General features: G+C 42.9%; 1 protein-coding gene across 6 annotated transcripts in view; it reads left to right on the forward strand.

Annotated features, from left to right (window-relative positions):
• Window positions 1-18,253, forward strand: part of TOX2 (TOX high mobility group box family member 2) — a 258,535-nt gene that overhangs the window by 97,695 nt on the left and 142,587 nt on the right. For all 6 annotated transcript variants that reach the window (XM_005295412.4, XM_005295416.4, XM_005295415.4 and 3 more), the window contains exon 2: window positions 1,011-1,076. In XM_005295412.4, the coding sequence (XP_005295469.1) occupies window positions 1,011-1,076 (66 nt within the window). The remainder of the gene's footprint in view (window positions 1-1,010; window positions 1,077-18,253) is intronic.

Raw genomic sequence — 18,253 nt, forward strand, 5'->3', positions numbered from 1 at the left:
TACTTACAATAGCTAAAGCAGTGTACTTTTAGCTCAAGTGGCAGAGGCCTGTAATTTTAGTGCTGACAATCCTGATTTTGATCGGGTCTCTGTGTGTGGCCTCATAAACCTAGGATCAGTTGTTCAAAGCGCATGTAGGAATCATGCCTAGCTAAAGATAATCTTGCACATTCAATGCATGATGTTTGTTTCATACATTGTTGCAGTTTTGCTGGCACAGGACTGTGAAGAAGGCTGAATGGGAAAAAGTGTAGCTGTTACTTACACATCTTTTGGTCATTAGTAGTGGCGGGAAAAGAAATAAGGAATAAAAGATTTGAAAGTTTAGTGTGATTTTTAGTAAGCTCTTAGGCTGGTTAACCTTTGCCCCAACTATGTCTATGGTTTTGATTTGTATGGTTATGATTAAAATGGTTAATTCATGATTTTTCTAAACATTAACACAGCAGTGCTTTGATATTCTAATCAATGTTCACGTCTCCCTTTATTATAATGTATATATGATCCAGAGCTGTGGTGCAGCGCCACGCTAAGAGTATAGCTAGCTTTTCATCATGCTGCAAGTACAATTTTTATCCCTACTTTCCCTCTGACGAAACCAAACCGTTCTGCCTAGCATTTTCCCGTTGGGCCTTCCATGGAGGGGCTTTGTTTGTGAGAGGGCTGGGGGTAACTGAGCAAGGTGTCTGAGAGATGGGAGGATTTGGAAAGTCAGTTAGTCTCAGTAGGCTTTCAGTATTTTAGGTCTGTTTGTATGGTTTCTTTTTGAGTGTGTACTGTGGGTCTGTTTCAGACTCTCACATAGCTGAGGTTATAACCTGGGCCCAAAAACCCTAGGCAAGAAGTTGAGTAAACAGTTATTTAAAACAACTAACTATTTTGTTCCTCAGATCTTGACTCTCCATGTTGAGGTGGGTGGGAAATGCATGGGATCCAAAAAGCCCATCGAGGACAGAGGGAGGTAACATGTTCTGCATTTCACTAACTGTCACTTCCTTTTGTCTTTCCAGTTTGACGGGGAGAACATGTATATGGGAATGAATGACAATAATCAGGAGTTCCTATCAGCGAATCAGGTAAGGGTCACTTTGCTTATGTGGGCTGGGAAGACGCAGAGGGTGGCATTTTCAAAGCGCCTGAGTGATGCAGGAGCAGAAGTCCTATTAACTTTGTGGACTTGTTCTCCTAAGTCATTTGGCTGCTTTGGAAAGTTCAACCCAGAGAAACAAATTCTGCTTTCATTTCCATCCATGCCACACAGCCGGTGCCAATGAGCCGTCATGAGCGTAACAAAAAAGCTAGAGTACTAAAAACAGCAATGTGGCCATGTTGGCCAGGCCAGCTGCCCAGATACATACCTAGGATATCAGACAGGATTGTCCTTGGGCAGCTGGCCTGAGCCACTCCCCGTGCCACCATGGCCACACAGCTATTTTTAGCACGCTAGCTCAATGAGCACTAGCGCATATACGTCTACTCGACCTGGGAGTCAGACCTTAATGATATGGTCCCATGGGACAGCGCGTCAGTGCCTCCCAGTTGGAGAGGTGCCCGATGCTGCGTTGGCGTGTCTCATCAGGTCCTGCTACCCGTTGAGCAAAAATACAAGTCTGTCATGAGTATTTCTGAAATGTAAGGTAAGGGCTTTAAAATGGGATGCAGGTTAAAGTGTATCTATTTGTAGGCTTAGCTCCCATAGCAGTGTCCATTGTAAACTATGCCAAGTAAAGTTGTGTTAAGTTATTGCATCACAGATTTCATAAGAAGTCCGTGTGAGGATTTCTATCCAGGCACCAAATATTACCAGCTTCCTAGTTCCCTGGAAGCTGATTATCTGCTGTCTGGGACAAGGTTACAGTATATTCCTGTTGTTCAGGCTTCTCACGTACCTCATCAAGGCTATAAATTTTGAGGCTAGTGAATCATTTGTTCACATCTAGATCAGATATTGAAAACGATGTAAAACAAATGTTAAACTGAAGACAAGAAGAAAAATTGTTTGCCTTCTTGAGAAGTAGCGTACATGAGCTTCTCAGATCCATGCAGAGAGAGAGAGAGAGACACTCTGCCATAGGCTTTCAGAGACGGCATCGAATGGTTCTGTTGCACCAGCTCCAAAGGAGAGGGGCTGCTTGCTCAAGACATTTCTGAGGGTGGAAAAGGCTTGTATGTTGCAATCATCAGGTGTTAAAATGACTCAGTGGAAACAAATACACAGCAAGAGCAGTGCCTTGTGTTTTGAGAACAAGGTCACAATAAAATAAATACACCAGATAAACCTAACAAGTGACCAAAACCCGCAACCTAGGGTTCACCCTGTCTGCTAAGCCCTGGGTGTGCAGTCTGACCTCCCCAAAGACAGTTTCCCACCTCAGATTTCCAAGCACCCATTTCCTGAGCACCTGGGCAAGGAAAGGGGGAAGCTGAGCTTGAATTAACTCTTCTTTCGTTGGGAACTGGATAGTGCTGCTGACGAGCTAGGATTTTCCTGTGTTGTCTGATCTCAAAGAGCTTGAACCCACAAGGCGCTGAGCATTCTGGCCCCAATGCAACAAAGCTGGGAGCCCAGTGGCAGTTCTTGATAGGTGACACATTTCTGAGAGTACCATGCAGCTTGTGCCTGGCAGGACAGGAAGGGGATGCCCCTTTTGCTAATCGGTGCTTGTTCTCATTTGACTTGTCCAGGAATTGTAAAAGGGCCCCAGCAAAGCGCAGTGCACCCACCACGCTTGGATAGTGGGGCTGAAACAGCCAGGGAACTGTCTGTTGCTTATCAGGATCAGATGCAAAAGAACAAATGATTCTCAAATGTCTGAACTGAAGCCACTGGGATTGCAGGTGTTTAGCATCTTTCGGGATGGAGACCAAAGTGTATTAACGGAGTATGAATCATAAGAAGGGCTGGGAGTCCTTGTGTTAGAAAAAACTCAAGGAGCAATAACTTTACATACTCATCAAGAAAGGTCAGAAGTTCCCAGTCCAATGCACAGCATGACTCACCTGGCCACTTTGAATATGAAATCAGTAATATAGTGTGGGAGAATGGACTGTACTGGGACCTGAACTGCAGCCAAAAGGAACCATTTGTATTTCCTATTGTAAAGTGATAACATTTATCTCTCAGACCTTGTGATATCTTGCTTCCTTATTATGTGGGTAACCTGAGGGAAACCAGAATAAGAAGCACTGCTAAGAGATGATGAGTAAATTCCTCCTAGACAGAGGAGATGACTTTCTAATAAGGAAAGGCACATTGTCATGCACTTGGGAATCAGTGTGCAGATTTAAAATAGGAGAAGGTTAAAAAAAAAATGTAAACCCTTAAATCTAGTAAATAATTAATTCAGATGGAAATTCAAACCATGTTTTAAAACACAAAATAAATTTTAAAAAAATAAGAAGGGAGGAATTAACTGTGGATGGGCATAGGATCAGCTAAGGGTAACACTAAAATTTCCAAAACACACAGCCCTCTCCCCCCCACCAACACCATATCAGCAAAAACCAAAAGGTGATTTCTTATGTGTCAGTCTGTTGTAAAAGAGAGACCCCCCCTGGGGGAAGGGCAGGGAGGCTGAATTTTCCATGTCTCAAAGGAAAAGCAAAGCAGAGATTTAAGCTCCACCACTCAGGCTACTGGCTGGCTACAGGAGAGGCAGTTTGTGAAGGGTGAGGTATCTTTCCAAGCCCTTTCAATGCTGAGGAGGGGAGCATGGTAGATATGAGGGAGGACATCGGTGGAGCCAGCATGATGGGGTTTGGTTTGGAGAGACCAGCATGAAGGGACCTGCTGCCATCCAGGAAGGGAAGTCAGTGGCAGCATGGTTAAGGAGGCAGAGGGGTACTGAACAGTTCCTGTGTGCAGCGCTGTATGTGTCTGTTAGCGTTCTGTATGGCATTCTGTCAATCCAGTCTGGGGCCTCGTAGCCTGACTTGCATGATAGCTCAACTGCCTTTTCCACCTTTTCTTTCCTGCTGGGGAGAATATTTTTCTCTCTCTGGGGCCCTCCAGCTTGTTAGCTGAGCTGCGAGAAAGCTCAGGGCTAGTGGTGTCCTTTGCTCCTGTCTTTGCTAGCAGGACCCCTGTCAGCTGCCCTCCCTGGCACACCTGCTGGGACAGCTTTGTGGTTCTTATTTGCTTTCCAGTTATTGCCGCTTTTCTTTGCTCTTTTTTATTGTAGCCCTATAAATTGACATTTTCCCAGTCAATCTGCATGGGAAGGAGGAGAGCACATTTAGTGTCTTCCTGAATTAATCTGCAGAATGGTTTTGGGCTCCCATTCTGATGCCTCTAGAGCAGGGGTCGGCAACCTTTCAGAAGTGGTGTGCCGAGTCTTCATTTATTCACTCTAATTTAAGGTTTTGCGTGCCAGTAATACATTTTAATGTTTTTAGAAGGTCTCTTTCTATAAGTCTATAATATATAACTAAACTATGGTTGTATGTAAAGTAAATAAGGTTTAAAAAATGTTTAAGAAGCTTCATTTAAAATTAAACTAAAATGCAGAGCCCCCCGGACCGGTGGCCAGGACCCGGGCAGTGTGAGTGCCACTGAAAATCAGCGCGCGTGGCGCCTTTGGCACCCGTGCCATAGGTTGCCTACCTCTGCCATAGAGAGAAGCACATTCCCCCTGTCTGCAAAGCCCACCCTTGCTCTATGGCACAATGCTTGTTCCTCCTGGGCTCCTCTGTTCTCTCGCACTGTGGCATACAGGAGTAGAGACGGCTGGGAGGGATATAGGTGGGGTAACAGAGGAGGGCATGTATGGGAAGAGGCAACAGGAGAAAGGAGTGGGAGAGACTAGAGGGGACAGGAGGAAGCCAAGAGACAAAGGGGGCCAGGGGTAAAACCAAGAGAGGCGTCATGGGAGGTGGGGAGGCACCTTTCAGACAGACAGCAAGATGTGAAGACTTCACAAGTAATTTGTGAAGTGGACATGCACGGGTAGCAGGTTTCAGAGTGGTAACCGTGTTAGTCTGTATCAGCAAAAACAATGAGGAGGCCTTGTGGCACCATGGAGACTAACAAATTTATTTGGGATAAGCTTTCGTGGGCTATAACCCACTTCATCAGATGCATGAAGTGGAAAATACAGGAGCAGGTATAAATACATGAAAGGATGGGCATTGCCCTACCAAGTGTGAGGTCAGTCTAAAGAGAAGGCAAGGCTTTGGGAGGAGAGTGGGGGCATTTGCTATATGGGAAGTGGGAGGAAGTTTGTTTGGAGCTGGGGTGGGGGCGCAATGTGAGAAAAGTTGGGAGGAGGCAAAAGGTTTGTCTTGATTGGCCTTTAAAGGTGCATTGGTAGATGAAGCTAGGTAACTTCATCCAATGACATGCCTTTAAATCCTAGTCTAGACAAGGTCCTACTTGCCTTACAAGGCTTCAACTTGGCTGCTTAACACATATCAAAAGTATGGGGTGTCTCCTCTACACCAGACTTCTGGGGCATGTTAGCAGACACCTTCTAGTACCATGCCTTTGGACTGACTGACAGGGAAGAGTAGTGGACCTGGAAGAAGGAAGGCGTGAAGAGCACAATGCAAAGTATCAGGTTACTGGTACGGACATTATCCTGCCAATGCTGGTGTTAAGCCTCCAAACATGCCCAGTGGTGGGGTGCTCATGTAGTCAAAGCGCTGAGTCTCTCCTCACTGCCCTTTTCCTGAGCCCATTACTAACCCTTGCCGGGGGGGAGAAGAGAGCAGGGATAGAAGCAAGACGGAAGGAGTGAGAGAAATTCTGTCCAGGCCCTGAAAGCATCCCAATGTTACCATGAGGTTTCATAGCACATTCCAAAGTTGCCAAAAGGAGCTTTACCTGGTGTGTAATGGCAGCAGTCATTCGGTATTCCCAGCTTCCACCCTCATTAGTCGCTAGCCCTGCCATTGTTTACTTTCTCATGATTGCTTGTTTACCTAAGGGCGTTTTATTACACTGGCCATGACTTCATTACTAACAATACAAGGGTTCTATTACAGGGAGCGCTCCAGACGTTATTTAGTGTTTGCCAAACACATTACATTCAGGAGCACAGCTCCAGAATCTCATTTGAGAGGCAGGTAAGCCACCACCACAGGTACAGCTTTATAGCATGCATGGGAACACCATTCAGAACCCATGTTCCTTGGGGATAAATAGAAACCATAGTTATTAATTGTAGCATCCATTACATTATAACCAATGGATCTGTTTTTTTCTTCATTTCCTGTCCTGAACTTTTACATAGTGCCACTGTGTACTGTTAGGTACGGCTTCCATATGAGGAGTGACTAAAAAGATCAGGGCTGTTCAGCTTAGAAAAGAGACGACTCACGGGGGATATGATAGACGTCTATAAAATCATGATGGTGTGGAGAAAGTGAATAACAACCAAAACACAAGAACCAGGGATCACCCAATGAAGTTACTAGGCAGCAGGTTTAATATAAATAAAAAAATATATCTTTTCCCATAACATGCAACTAATCTGTGGAACTCATTGCCATGGGAATTTGTGATGGTCAAAAGTATAACTGGGTTCAAAAAAGACCAGATAAGTTAATGAAGGATATGTCCACCAATGGCTATTAGCCAAGATGCTCAGGGATGCGACGCCAAACCTCTGACTGCTGGATGCCAGGAGTGGAAGGTGAGTGGATCATTCCATAATTGCCCTGTTCTGTACACTCCCCCTGAAGCTCTGGTATGAGCCACAGTCGGAGACATTCTACTGGGCAAGATGGACCATAATCCGTACGGAAGCTCTTATGTTCTTACAGTAGGTGCTGCGTTTTACCCCAGAAGTGACTGCACGTCAGTGATGGTCAGAGTATATCGTTCGGATCAAATTGATCAGTGACACCTGAGAAATTCTAAGTTAAAGTTAATGGATTATCTGTTTTATATAAGAGCTAATTTTGGGCAGGAAGACTTTGCTTAAAAATATGGGCTAGATTTTGGAAGTGTTACACCAGTTTTATGCTGGGGTCACTTTGTGAAACCCATTGAAATCAATGGAGTTACTCCAGTCCAAGATTAGGCTACTGTGATGCAGTGGAGAATCTGGCCCTATACGTCTATAATAAAGAACTAACTCTCTTTTTTGCTTACATGCTGCAGCTGATTTTTAAAATGCCGTGTTGTCCTTTCCTGCACTTTTGTTCCAAAATACTAACTGGGGATTAGATTTACGATTCGATCATTTTTCTGTTGAATGTAATGGCTTTTAGCCTTTTGGATTTAAATGGCCTCCATGTGTAGTGTTTATAACTGCAATCTGATGATGATAAAACTTTGCTCTCTTTTAGCACTTTCTATTCAGGAATTTCAAAGTGCTTTACCAACAATTAATTAAGCCTCTCAACCTCTTCCTTTCCCATCAGGTAGATACAGTTGGGGATATTGAGACAAATGGGGACACTGACACAGAGAGATTAAGAGGCCTGATCCTGTGATAAGCAGCCCCTGTAAGGGGTTGCACATCTTCAGCTCCCGTGACTCAGCACCTTGCAGAATTGTGTCCTGAGTACTTTTCTAAGGTCTCACAGCGGTAAAGCGAGGCTCAGAACCCAATTCCCTATTCTAACTGTGTGTACACTTCTTTCCTTGTGAGCAGTAGCATGTTCCAGAGCTGCTATTTTATATACACAAAAGCAATGTACATCTTAAAGCTAACCGATCCACTGTTTCCCTGAATCTTATGTTTGAAAGATTTGCTCCCAGGCTATTCATTATATGTCATGTTTTCATGCCAGAAAGAGGCTGTCTCAGTGGAGAACTAAACCCATGAACATGGAGGCCTATAGCATAATGGAAATGCTGACAGACCCTTAGCCACAGTGGCAGAAACTGCTCCATGAGAATAATTCCTGTCGTTCAATCAAACAAGAGGGACATATGACCCCAGAAATGAGTCAAATGCGAAATGTAATTCAACCCCCAACAGGGGCCATGGTATTAATGCCACTTGACATCTGATCAAACGACCATGGACATTTGACCCCCTGAGATGAGTGAAGTATCTATTGTGTCTGATAAAGTTGGCAGGGTGTCATTCTTCACCCTTGTCAGTTTCCTTTTTTTGAAACAAAGAGGAGCAGCTAAATAATGTAAAATCCTGAGGAATGTACAGGTTACCAATCACCCAGTGTACTGTGCAAAATAAGACAGAAGTGGGACTATGCTTAAAAAATGAATGGAGAGACTAGTCTAGCAATGTGAATGCTTGTGAGGGCAAAGGTTAAGACATTTGGAATGCAGTTTGATATGAGTATAAGGTTGGTTTGTTTGGTATTAATGGTCTTTTCCACTTACAGTGAAAATTTAAAAGCGCTTTACAAACATTAACTAACTAAAGCTCACAGTACCCTTTAAGTAGGTGTTATTGCCTCCGTATAATAGATGAGTAAACAGGCACAGAGAATAACTTGCCAGAGATCACCTGTAGTGAAGCAGTGGCAGAACTGCGAATAGAATCAGACCTTGGCCTACCCACTTATGCTGTTTCTCCCACCTTATGCATGTTAGTCAGAGCAGCACAGTCTAATTTGTAGAGAGATACACTGTGCTACAATGTAGATCAATGGAAAGGGGCTCTTCGAGCATCCTACTGGAGATGGTAAGATGTATATAAAATAAAGGCCAGAATTTCATCTCACTTAGTGTACATCTGGATTAAATAAATTCAGTGGAGTTACACTAATGGAGACCTGGCATAGGTGAGAATAGAATCAAGCATATACATAGACATAGCTAGATAGATATAGTGTGTGTGTGTGTGTGTGCGCGCGTGTGCACATGCATATAAATAAAATTGGGATGTGTCTATATATGTGTGTGTGTATAAATCAACATCCCTCTACTGTATCTATTTTCATAATCTTTAAACTTTGGTCTGTATTAGTCATAACAGATACAGTATCTCACTGATCTTGGGGGACAAATGGTCAGGGTTGTTTGATCAGATGTCAAGACGCATTACCATCATGGCCTCTGTTGGGTGTTGAATTACAACTTGTATTTGACTCATTTCTGGGGTCAAAACGTCCCTCTTATTTGATTGAATGACAGAAACTATATAATTTGTATATATCCCTGAGCCATATGGGTCTGAGTGCCGCTGTAATGTGTTTTATAAAGGCACAGCTGTCGTGGTGACTTATTTAAAATGGGAATTTGAAGCAGTGTTCTTGCCATTTAATGCCCTCATTCAGGGGTATGCAGCTTTTATCAAATAATAAATAACATTTGGAACACTCATTTTAACATAACAATAATTTTGCTAGTTATGAAGATTTGGCCATTACAGTAAAACTGAGTTTGGTAAACAAGCAATAATGTAAAAGTAAATAATAGCATAATTAGAGACTAGTGAGAATACCAGGAACTTCCTCATATATTGCTGGTATTACAGACTAGACGAAGATAGCTTTGGCAACCCGAGGTTATAAAATGTGCTGTAAAACTTTGTGATAATAGCCCTCCCTCCCCCTAAAGATCCATTCTCAACTGAAGTGTAACAGAATGTCAACAAAAGAGTCATATATAAAGTAAAACTGGACTGTGGGCAGATATATACAGTGAGCCCACTCCACACGAGAGACTTCGGGCTTGTATAGACCCTGCTATTGCAAACTAAGTACCGGTTAGTTGATGCTAGCAGGGTCTATGCGACAGGTCTCGCCCCAATAGTCCGCACTGCAGCATGGTGTCGGCAGCATGAATCAGCCAACAACACAGACCCTGAACTCATTCAGAACTGCCACCAGCATCATAGCATGGCAGTAACACTGGGAGAGAAAAGGTAAAGGAGCACAACAGGAGGAAACCCAGGAGTGATTCCACATGTGTGTTCCTAATGAAGAGGAAGGAATACAGTTACACCCACACACATACTCCCTCCCCCCAAATAGGAAGCTTGTCAAACAAGGGGCCAGGCAGCACAAGGGAACAGAGAGGCGCTTCAATCAGGAGGGCTTACTTGATGAACTACACCTGTGACTGACTCATGCCAAATGAAGAATGGGGAGGAGTCTCCGTTCATTATAATGAGAAATGATGGAGGGTGAGAAAGAAGGGGAAAGTGATAGGAGGAGGAGAAAAGAGAGAACAAGAGGAAGAGTGAAACTCTGAGCCTGCTTCCCCTTTACAGAACTCTCCTTCACCTCCACAGACCATTGTTTCTTCCTTGCTCTTTGTCCTCTTTCTCTTTTCCTTTCTGTACATAGCAGAAACTGGGCCCAGATTTATGCACCTGTAGTTTGCTGCCCTACTGCCCAGGCCAGCCACAGCCAACATGTCACTGGGTCTGCAGAATGCTTCCCTTTGAGATCAGAGTTGTTCCCCATTGCCACGGTTTGCCAAGGACCTGCTGTTACACAGCCACTCCTCTGGCAAGGCTGTTCTTCTGCAGTGTGATTGTTTGGCCTTCCCATCCGGCAGCTGTCCCCCAGACAGTTTCTTTGGCCATAAGTGCTGCCCTGCCTCTCTTACCTGCACTGATTAGTTGTTCAGCGTTGCTTCCAGTGCTTGGGGTGCATGGTGTGTGTCAAAGTTAGGGATCTGTACGAACAGCCAGCACCAGGGGTAGTGTGGTTATCACTGCTCCCTTTCAGAACCTGAAAGTCAAGGGCATTTGAGAAGCATTTGGGTGAACATTGTTCTTTAGCCTAAGAACACTGGAAATGGGCTGATTGGTTAGTTAAACAGACTGCCCTGTCATGGATAGGACTGGAACAGTGACTGCAGATAAGCAATCAGAGGCAGGGAATGGATTAGCTGTTACTTCGACTCTGTGAGTGTGTGGGAGGAGAGAGTCATGTATGCAGAGACTAGAGCAGGGGTAGACAACTTATGGCACGCGTGCCGAAGGCAGCACGCGAGCTGATTTTCAGTGGCACTCACACTGCCTGGGTCCTGGCCACCGGTCCGGGGGTTCTGCATTTTAATTTAATTTTAAATGAAGCTTCTTAAACATTTTAAACATTTTAAAAACCTTATTTACTTTACATACAACAATAGTTTAGTTATCTATTATAGACTTATAGAAAGAGACCTTCTAAAAAAGTTAAAATGTATGACTGGCACACACAACCTGAAATTAAAGTGAATAAATGAAGACTCGGCACACCACTTCTGAATGGTTGCCAACCCCTGGACTAGAGGGTAATGGTGGGTAGAAGGGGAGAGGGCATTGGCTATCACTCCTGTTAACATGACATCAGCCTTGGATGCTCTGAGCATTACTACATGGGCACTGGTCCTGGGTAGCTTCTGGGAAGGGGAGGGGAAGAAATTCTGAGCCAACATGTGCTGAAGGAGGAGCAGAGCTGTAGCAATGTTTAGTCTGGTGGGCTAGGGTTCGGGATACTCCATTGTCACCGAAAGAGAGAAACTGTCAGAGAAATATTTGACCATGGATTGCTTTTGGGGTGGTGCAGTCCTACGCTCATTAGAGGGAAGGGGAAAGGATGATACATTTAACAATAAAAGGAGAAATACCATCAATATATGGGTTTTATTCCATGTGGGAGCAGGTCTGCTGAGCAGCCAAATATACATAGCAATGCCACAGCTAGACAATGAGATGGGAATGGCTATGCCAGTCCAGGCCATCTGCAAGCAGCAGAGACTTCCCAACTCCTGTGGCTAAAGCTCCAGTGCTGCGCTCTTACCCTCCTTCCTTATTGTCACAGATCCTTGGGCTATTTTAAATATCCTTCTGTTTCCAAACATGACTAAATGTCAGGGCCAGACACACACATACAGATTCAAATCCTTATATGTGTGCCAGGACACATGTATGTCCCCAATAAATACCAGAGAGACAAGGTGAGTGAGGTAATACCTTTTCTTGGACCATGACTGACACGGCTACAACTTCACTGCACCCAGTAAATACTAACAGTCCATTTACTGCTGATTCGTAGGTGTTACTAGGTGCAAGTAAGGTGAATTCGGTATCCTTGCCAAGACTTCAGTGCTGACTCACAGCAGGGGTTTCCTCCAGCTCTTTCAGTGTTAGGCTGTCTATAGATGACACTGCTCATTTGATAGCATTGTTGTAAGAAACCAAGAGACTTTCTCCATGTATGGGTGACAGCTAGAGGTGACCCTTATTTTGAATCTTGCTCTACTAAAGAGTGAACAGTAGATAAATACAGGAAAAGCAAAATGGTCCATGATGCTATGAGAAGGCTTCTTGGCATGATTTCCATTCAAGGCTCCTGGTGAATTTTCAGCCTCTTGTGCCATTTAATGAGTCTCAGGGACCCGAGTTTGTTTAAACTTCCAGGGGAAGAGGCAGTCTTTCATACTCTTTGTAGTCCATTGATCTTGGCTACTTAAGGAAGACATGTGTCAGAGGAACATCAGCCAGATTGGTAAAAATAAACCCACTGATGTTATCATAGTAGGCTTTGAAGAGTAGGCAGTTTGTCCTACTGGCTTGTTGATTTCTTGGTGATTCTAAACATAAGCCAATATTCTATGAGTTTCCTTGGCTTTACTGTCTTGCTTCATTGAAATGCATGAATGAGATGAGTGACCTGTTCTCCTTTGCTTTTACCCTTCACAGGTTTTGTATTTATGAGGTTCATGGCGAACAATTTGGCTATAATGCATCTTACAAATAAAAGTCATGACAATAAAATTGTCAACCATTATTGTTATAATAAAAAGAACTAATATGCAAAGTTTCTAATTGAAAGAGTGAAAATTTAATTTCATTTAGATGTGTGTGTGTGGGGGGGAATACATTTAGAATTCCATGACTAACAAAATGTTAACACAAAGTTAATTACATGGTTAATAAATACAATATCAAGCAGAAGTCAAGAAATGCAAAAGTAAAGGTTGAACAGGGAGCCTTACCTCTGCCCACTTGTGTGCGTGCACTAAAGGTACACTCTTCACTGTTCATATGCTATTTTTCAGATACTACTGTATAATTTTATATGCTGTGTTGGAGGATCAAAAACAGAGGAGCTTTATCAGCAGACTACAGGGGACACACCAGTATATATGAAATGCCCTCCTCAGCAGGTTATGCAGCAACAATACTATGTACCGTATTTTAAAAATTAGCAACATAATGTTATATTGAGGTTATTGGAATAAGCAGTTAATGTAGATCCTTCCAAACAGGAGTAATATTGAAATGAATGCAAGAACAAATGAAGATCTAAGCTCCTGAATTTTGTATGAGCTTCTATCTGCCAATTAAATGTTTTTGAGGGTACAGTCTGGAAGGAATTACGGTAGGTTAGCCTGAAAGTAATGAAGGTTTTGGAAGTAGAAGCATCCATATCTGGGTGTAAGATTGGCTATATTGTTTAAATGGGGAAAAAATTACCTTGGTATTACAATAGAATAAACATCGTCTTCAACCTCTAGGTCTCAAAGAACTCCTGCATTGTTAACAATAGGGCTGTGTTTGAAAGAACAGCCAAAACACCTCACAGGATGAAAAGATAATGTAACTGAACAGCTCCTGGAGCCAAAAGGAATAGTCTCTGTTTCTACTGCAGTTACTCTGGGGAAAAATAGCATCAAATACAATTGTAGGTATCTGAGAAGAAGTCAGATGGTACAGAGTGCCTTGTAGGGACAGAAGGCTGTGAAGAGCAATATATTGTGGCTGAATTTCATCTGTGGACAGGTGGACACATACATTTCACCAATCAACCTAGGTCCCCATATGACACCAGCTGGATCAGGAACAACTACAACAGGAAGAGTGAAACCCTGGGTACTTGAAAGTAAATAACAGCCACAAACTGTTAATGACCTTGAATTTGAGATCTGACCAAGACCACAGCAGTATCTATCTATCTATCTATCTATCTATCTATCTATCTATCCCTCCCCCCCCAAGAAACTCCCTTGCTCAAAAGAGTAGGTTCCCCCCCCCCCGAACTTGCCAAAAATCTCTAATTAGGGATCTTTTGGTGTTGAAGAACTCCTAGCATGGATCAGAGCTAGAATGTGTGTCTGTCCTGCAGTGCTGATGATCTAGAAACTCCAAAGACTGATGAAGATAACATACAATAAAGCTGAATCAGTGAAGATCAACTCACCAATGGTCTCCCATAACATAGAGCATCTCTAGTAGTTCTGAAAACTTTGAGACCACTGCATGCCCCTCCGGCACAGCTGAAATATTTGGTGGTCAATAGGATACAGGGGATGTGCTGGACTGAAATCAGGAAAAGTTCAGTAAGCCTTGGGAAAATGCACCCTCCAAGGAAGCAGATTACCTTAGAAACATAGGTGTAATATTTATAATACGTAAAGGACTTTTCTCTGCTTTTAAGCCCACTTACTGCACCTCTACAGTCAGCTATTGCTGCTTCCCAGACCGTGCTGTATTTTTCTTTAACAGTAACTGTCACTTCAGACAAAGACAATTCAATAACTTTTATGCATGATCTATTTCTGTCTTCAGATTTTCCAAATTCTTCCACTATGTTAATTCTTCACTCCTTGTCTCCACAACTACCCACTACGATAAAGTTTGACTGGAAGTCAGGACTTTACATATTAATGATTGATTCCGAGCACTGATTACTGTGTTATCACATTATTTGTGACAAGTAAGATTTTCTACTTTGGCCTGTTGTGAGTTGTGTGTGTTTGTAGGAGATGGGATCCTTAGATGGGAGGGTGGTGGTTTTTTTTTTTCTTCTTTTGCATCATAGGCAGTGTGAGAATCCAAAAATGACTGAGCAGCTGAGTGACGTTTCCTTTCAAATTGATTGATTACTTCTCATATCTGAACACCAGGATCAAGCTTGTGTTTGGGCCTTCCGTCATAACAGGGTGATTAACTGTCAGAAGGTTACTTGGGAGCCAGTTACTTCAAGCAGGAAGGCATTATTTTCCACTTCAGTATTTGGATGGAGGCCTGTGCAAACAGGAAGGAGACTCCACAATCCAAACCTGCCTTCAACATTTATGTTCCATGACAACTTTCCACTTCATGTGTGGATTCAGACTCCACTCCAGCTCACCAAAGGGCCTGATCCAAAGCCCATTGAAATCTGTAGAAAGAATCTTCTTCACTTAATAGGCTTTGGCTCAGGCCTCAGCTCACCCATTGCTATGGGTTCTTCATTATTTTCCCAGCGTGTAGAAGCCCTATTAACTGCCTAAGCCTGAAAATCTTCTTTCTGATTACTGCAAAGGGCCTGGTCCTGCTTCCATTTAACTCAGTGAGATCAGGGTTGACCTCTAAAAGGGCTAGGTTGAGGAGAAAGGGAACAACAGGAATGTTCTCATGCTCTGGCCTTCAGTGAGAGCTCTTCTTGTTTCTCTGCCAGGGATGACGGATCCCGCACCGTTCACCGTTAGAGAAGCTGATTGAAGATTTACTATTGCATGTGTTATGGCAGATAGCAGCTTCAGTGCAGTTGCACAGGCATCACTGTGTTCCCTTGTGGTGATTGTGTTGAGCATTGATGAGACCTGACTTCTGTAACTTCTACTAGAAGCTGCATGAAGAGTGTGTCCAAATCTACCTTTCATTTATTCTGCAGTGCTCATCTCATTAATCCTGCAAATACTTGCTGCTAAGCATGTTCTTTATTCTCCTGAGTAATCTTGCTGAAGTCAATAGGATTACTCATGGTCGTAATCCCTGTGCTGGGTAGTGAGTGTTGGTGGCAAATGGAGCCGTATGATGTGGTCTCTTCACTCGCTATGCAATCACCATGTCCACCTATGGTATGGCATTATATTACTTATTAATGTTAAAGAAGATGTGAGCAAAAACTGACAGTAAGTGGAGGCTGCCCTAATCTTCCATATTCAGATGCAGGTTGGCCTTTGGAATCGAGATGAAGAGCTGGGATGTGTAGAACCACATCCAGCTTTGGTGTAAGTGAATGCTACTCCATTTGAAGTAAATGGCAGCTGAGCCCACTCACATCAGGCCTGAATTTGGTCCATTGTCGCTGCAGGATGCATTGCTGTATTGCCTAGATATCCAGTGTGGCCAGGGGGTGCACTTGAGCTATCCCCAATGAAGTGTATGGCCTTGTTAATCAATGGCACCTCTTTTCATGATTGGGAGTCTTTGAAAAATTTTGTGTTGGATTAATCATAAACAAAGAAATCCGTCAGCAGTAATCAAAAATGTCTGAGCTGGTCCTATGTAACTTAGGTCTGTATGTCTGTGTACATTGTAAAGGGCAAAATATGACTTGGCTTTTATTACTTTAATTAAAACATGAGTGAAGAGTATGAGATTCATATTAAATTGTATTTTCCTGGCTGCTGTGTGAAGGAGCTAACTGATCTGATTACCATGAAGATTATAAACTATCAAAGTGAAAAAGAGCTTTTTGCAAGTATTTCATATTAAACCTTCAAACATAACACTTTAAGAATAATTATAGTTGTATTACTGGAAAATGATTCATGAATTTTGAATAAATATAAGACCCTTAAAGGGAAATGTTCCAAGACCATAGTTTTTGTTCCAATCTGATGAAATTTAGTATCATTTTGCAGCTGTAGAATAAAATGAAAAAAAATATGTACATAGACTGTATTGAGTATATGTCAGACTAAACTAATGAGATTTTTTTCATCAACTCTAAGCACGCACACAGACAAATGGAATAGCTATTCTCACTTTCTGTAATAGAAGGCAGCAAAGGAAAAAGCAAAAACGAATCTTACTGTGCACAAGTCTTTATTCTATCTTTGATTGTTAAATAATATATTTTAAGTTCTCATATCTAGGCTGCAGACTGTTTGAACTGACATTAATGAACACATAAGAGAAAAGAGCTAACTGAAAAAAAGGCAAGCGAGGGCTTGGATTGGGAATTTTATTAGTATTCCCAATGGACTGTAATAAAGATTCTTTTGACACAATACAGTGAATGTTTACAGCAGACAATTTAGTTTCCTTCCAACAATTATGAGAGAAATTGAATCTCAGGAAATGTTAGTTTTCTCTAAAATTAGACATAACAATAAAGATATCCCTGAAAGTTTATTAAGCGGTGGGGGGAGAAGCCATTCATCTCTGGAAGACAATTTAACAAATTTATTTAAAGAACTCCAGATGACTTATAAACAAAACAGATCCAAATGTGGCTGCTAAAGTTCGAACATTTCACCCTGGAGCTCTGCTTGGGAAGATGGCAATGGGGTGCAGTATGTTCTTCCAGGCTGTCGACCCCATTACAAGGAGCTTTTCTCCATCTGTTATTTGTGTAATACAAAGTATAAGAACACTCTGCTGAGTTGATCTTGATTTTGTAAATGCTCATTGAATGTAGGCTGAGGTATTTCCTTTCGCGTAACGTAAAGCTCTTGGCTTGCCATTGGGAGCAAAGCAGATTTACATTTACTTTCGCTGCTATAATGCTGATAACCCACATCTCTTCTAGAAAAGAAAGCAGTATTGTTCATTGTGCTCTCCCAGACGGAAGTGGTTCAGCAATGAGGATGCAGTATCACTCAGAAAAATAAGAAAACGAAATCACAGTAGAACAAATTTCCCTTCATCCCAATTCTCTCCACCATTCATTCACAGCAGTTAATTTAATAAGAAGGCTCTTCCACTTGACAGGTCTGTGTGGGGCAGCTGTGTCCCTGGTGCTGCATGAACAGTTCAGTAGGGGGCTCCAAAGCAACTGCAGTAGGATTTCAGGGGGGCACATACATGCCACTGAACATCTTGGCAGCCAGCAGAGACTCTGGGGATTTGTACAGCCAAGGGACGTTACAAACTCCAGCATAACTGTTTTTCCTAGAGCTACCACTTCTTATTGTATTCCAAGGCTTAGTTTGTAGTGTACCTTACAGGCTATGGGCTGCTCCTGCTATAGGGCACCAGCTGTTCACCTTTGGGCTCTGAAGGTAGCAAGTGAGAGAGATGTTGGGAGCCACTTCTTGTAGTCCCTAGTGGACATTTGTCTCCATCCACCATGCCATCTAGCATACTTGAACTCTGTTTCCTGTTTCTGTTCAAAAGGAGCTCAGGGCTGCTTCTGGTGCTTTGGCAGAGCTATTGTAAGGAAACCGGTAGACTGTCTGTCTGGCTCACTGGCCACTCTCTTTCATGTACACTATGGGCAAAGCCTTGCCCTAGCTGTTCATGGACATGCAAAGTGGGCAGCAGAGAAGAGCCACAGATGTGATGGATCTTGAGCCATATTGCCAGGGCAGGGCAGGGCATGGCCCGCTGGAGCACATCATTCTGCTGCACTGAAAAGCAGTAGTGTGCATCCCTTTTAATGCGTGATGCTGACTGCAGCA

The sequence above is a fragment of the Chrysemys picta genome, chromosome 13 (genome assembly GCF_011386835.1).
Source record: "Chrysemys picta bellii isolate R12L10 chromosome 13, ASM1138683v2, whole genome shotgun sequence".
NCBI classification, from domain to species: Eukaryota; Metazoa; Chordata; order Testudines; family Emydidae; genus Chrysemys; species Chrysemys picta.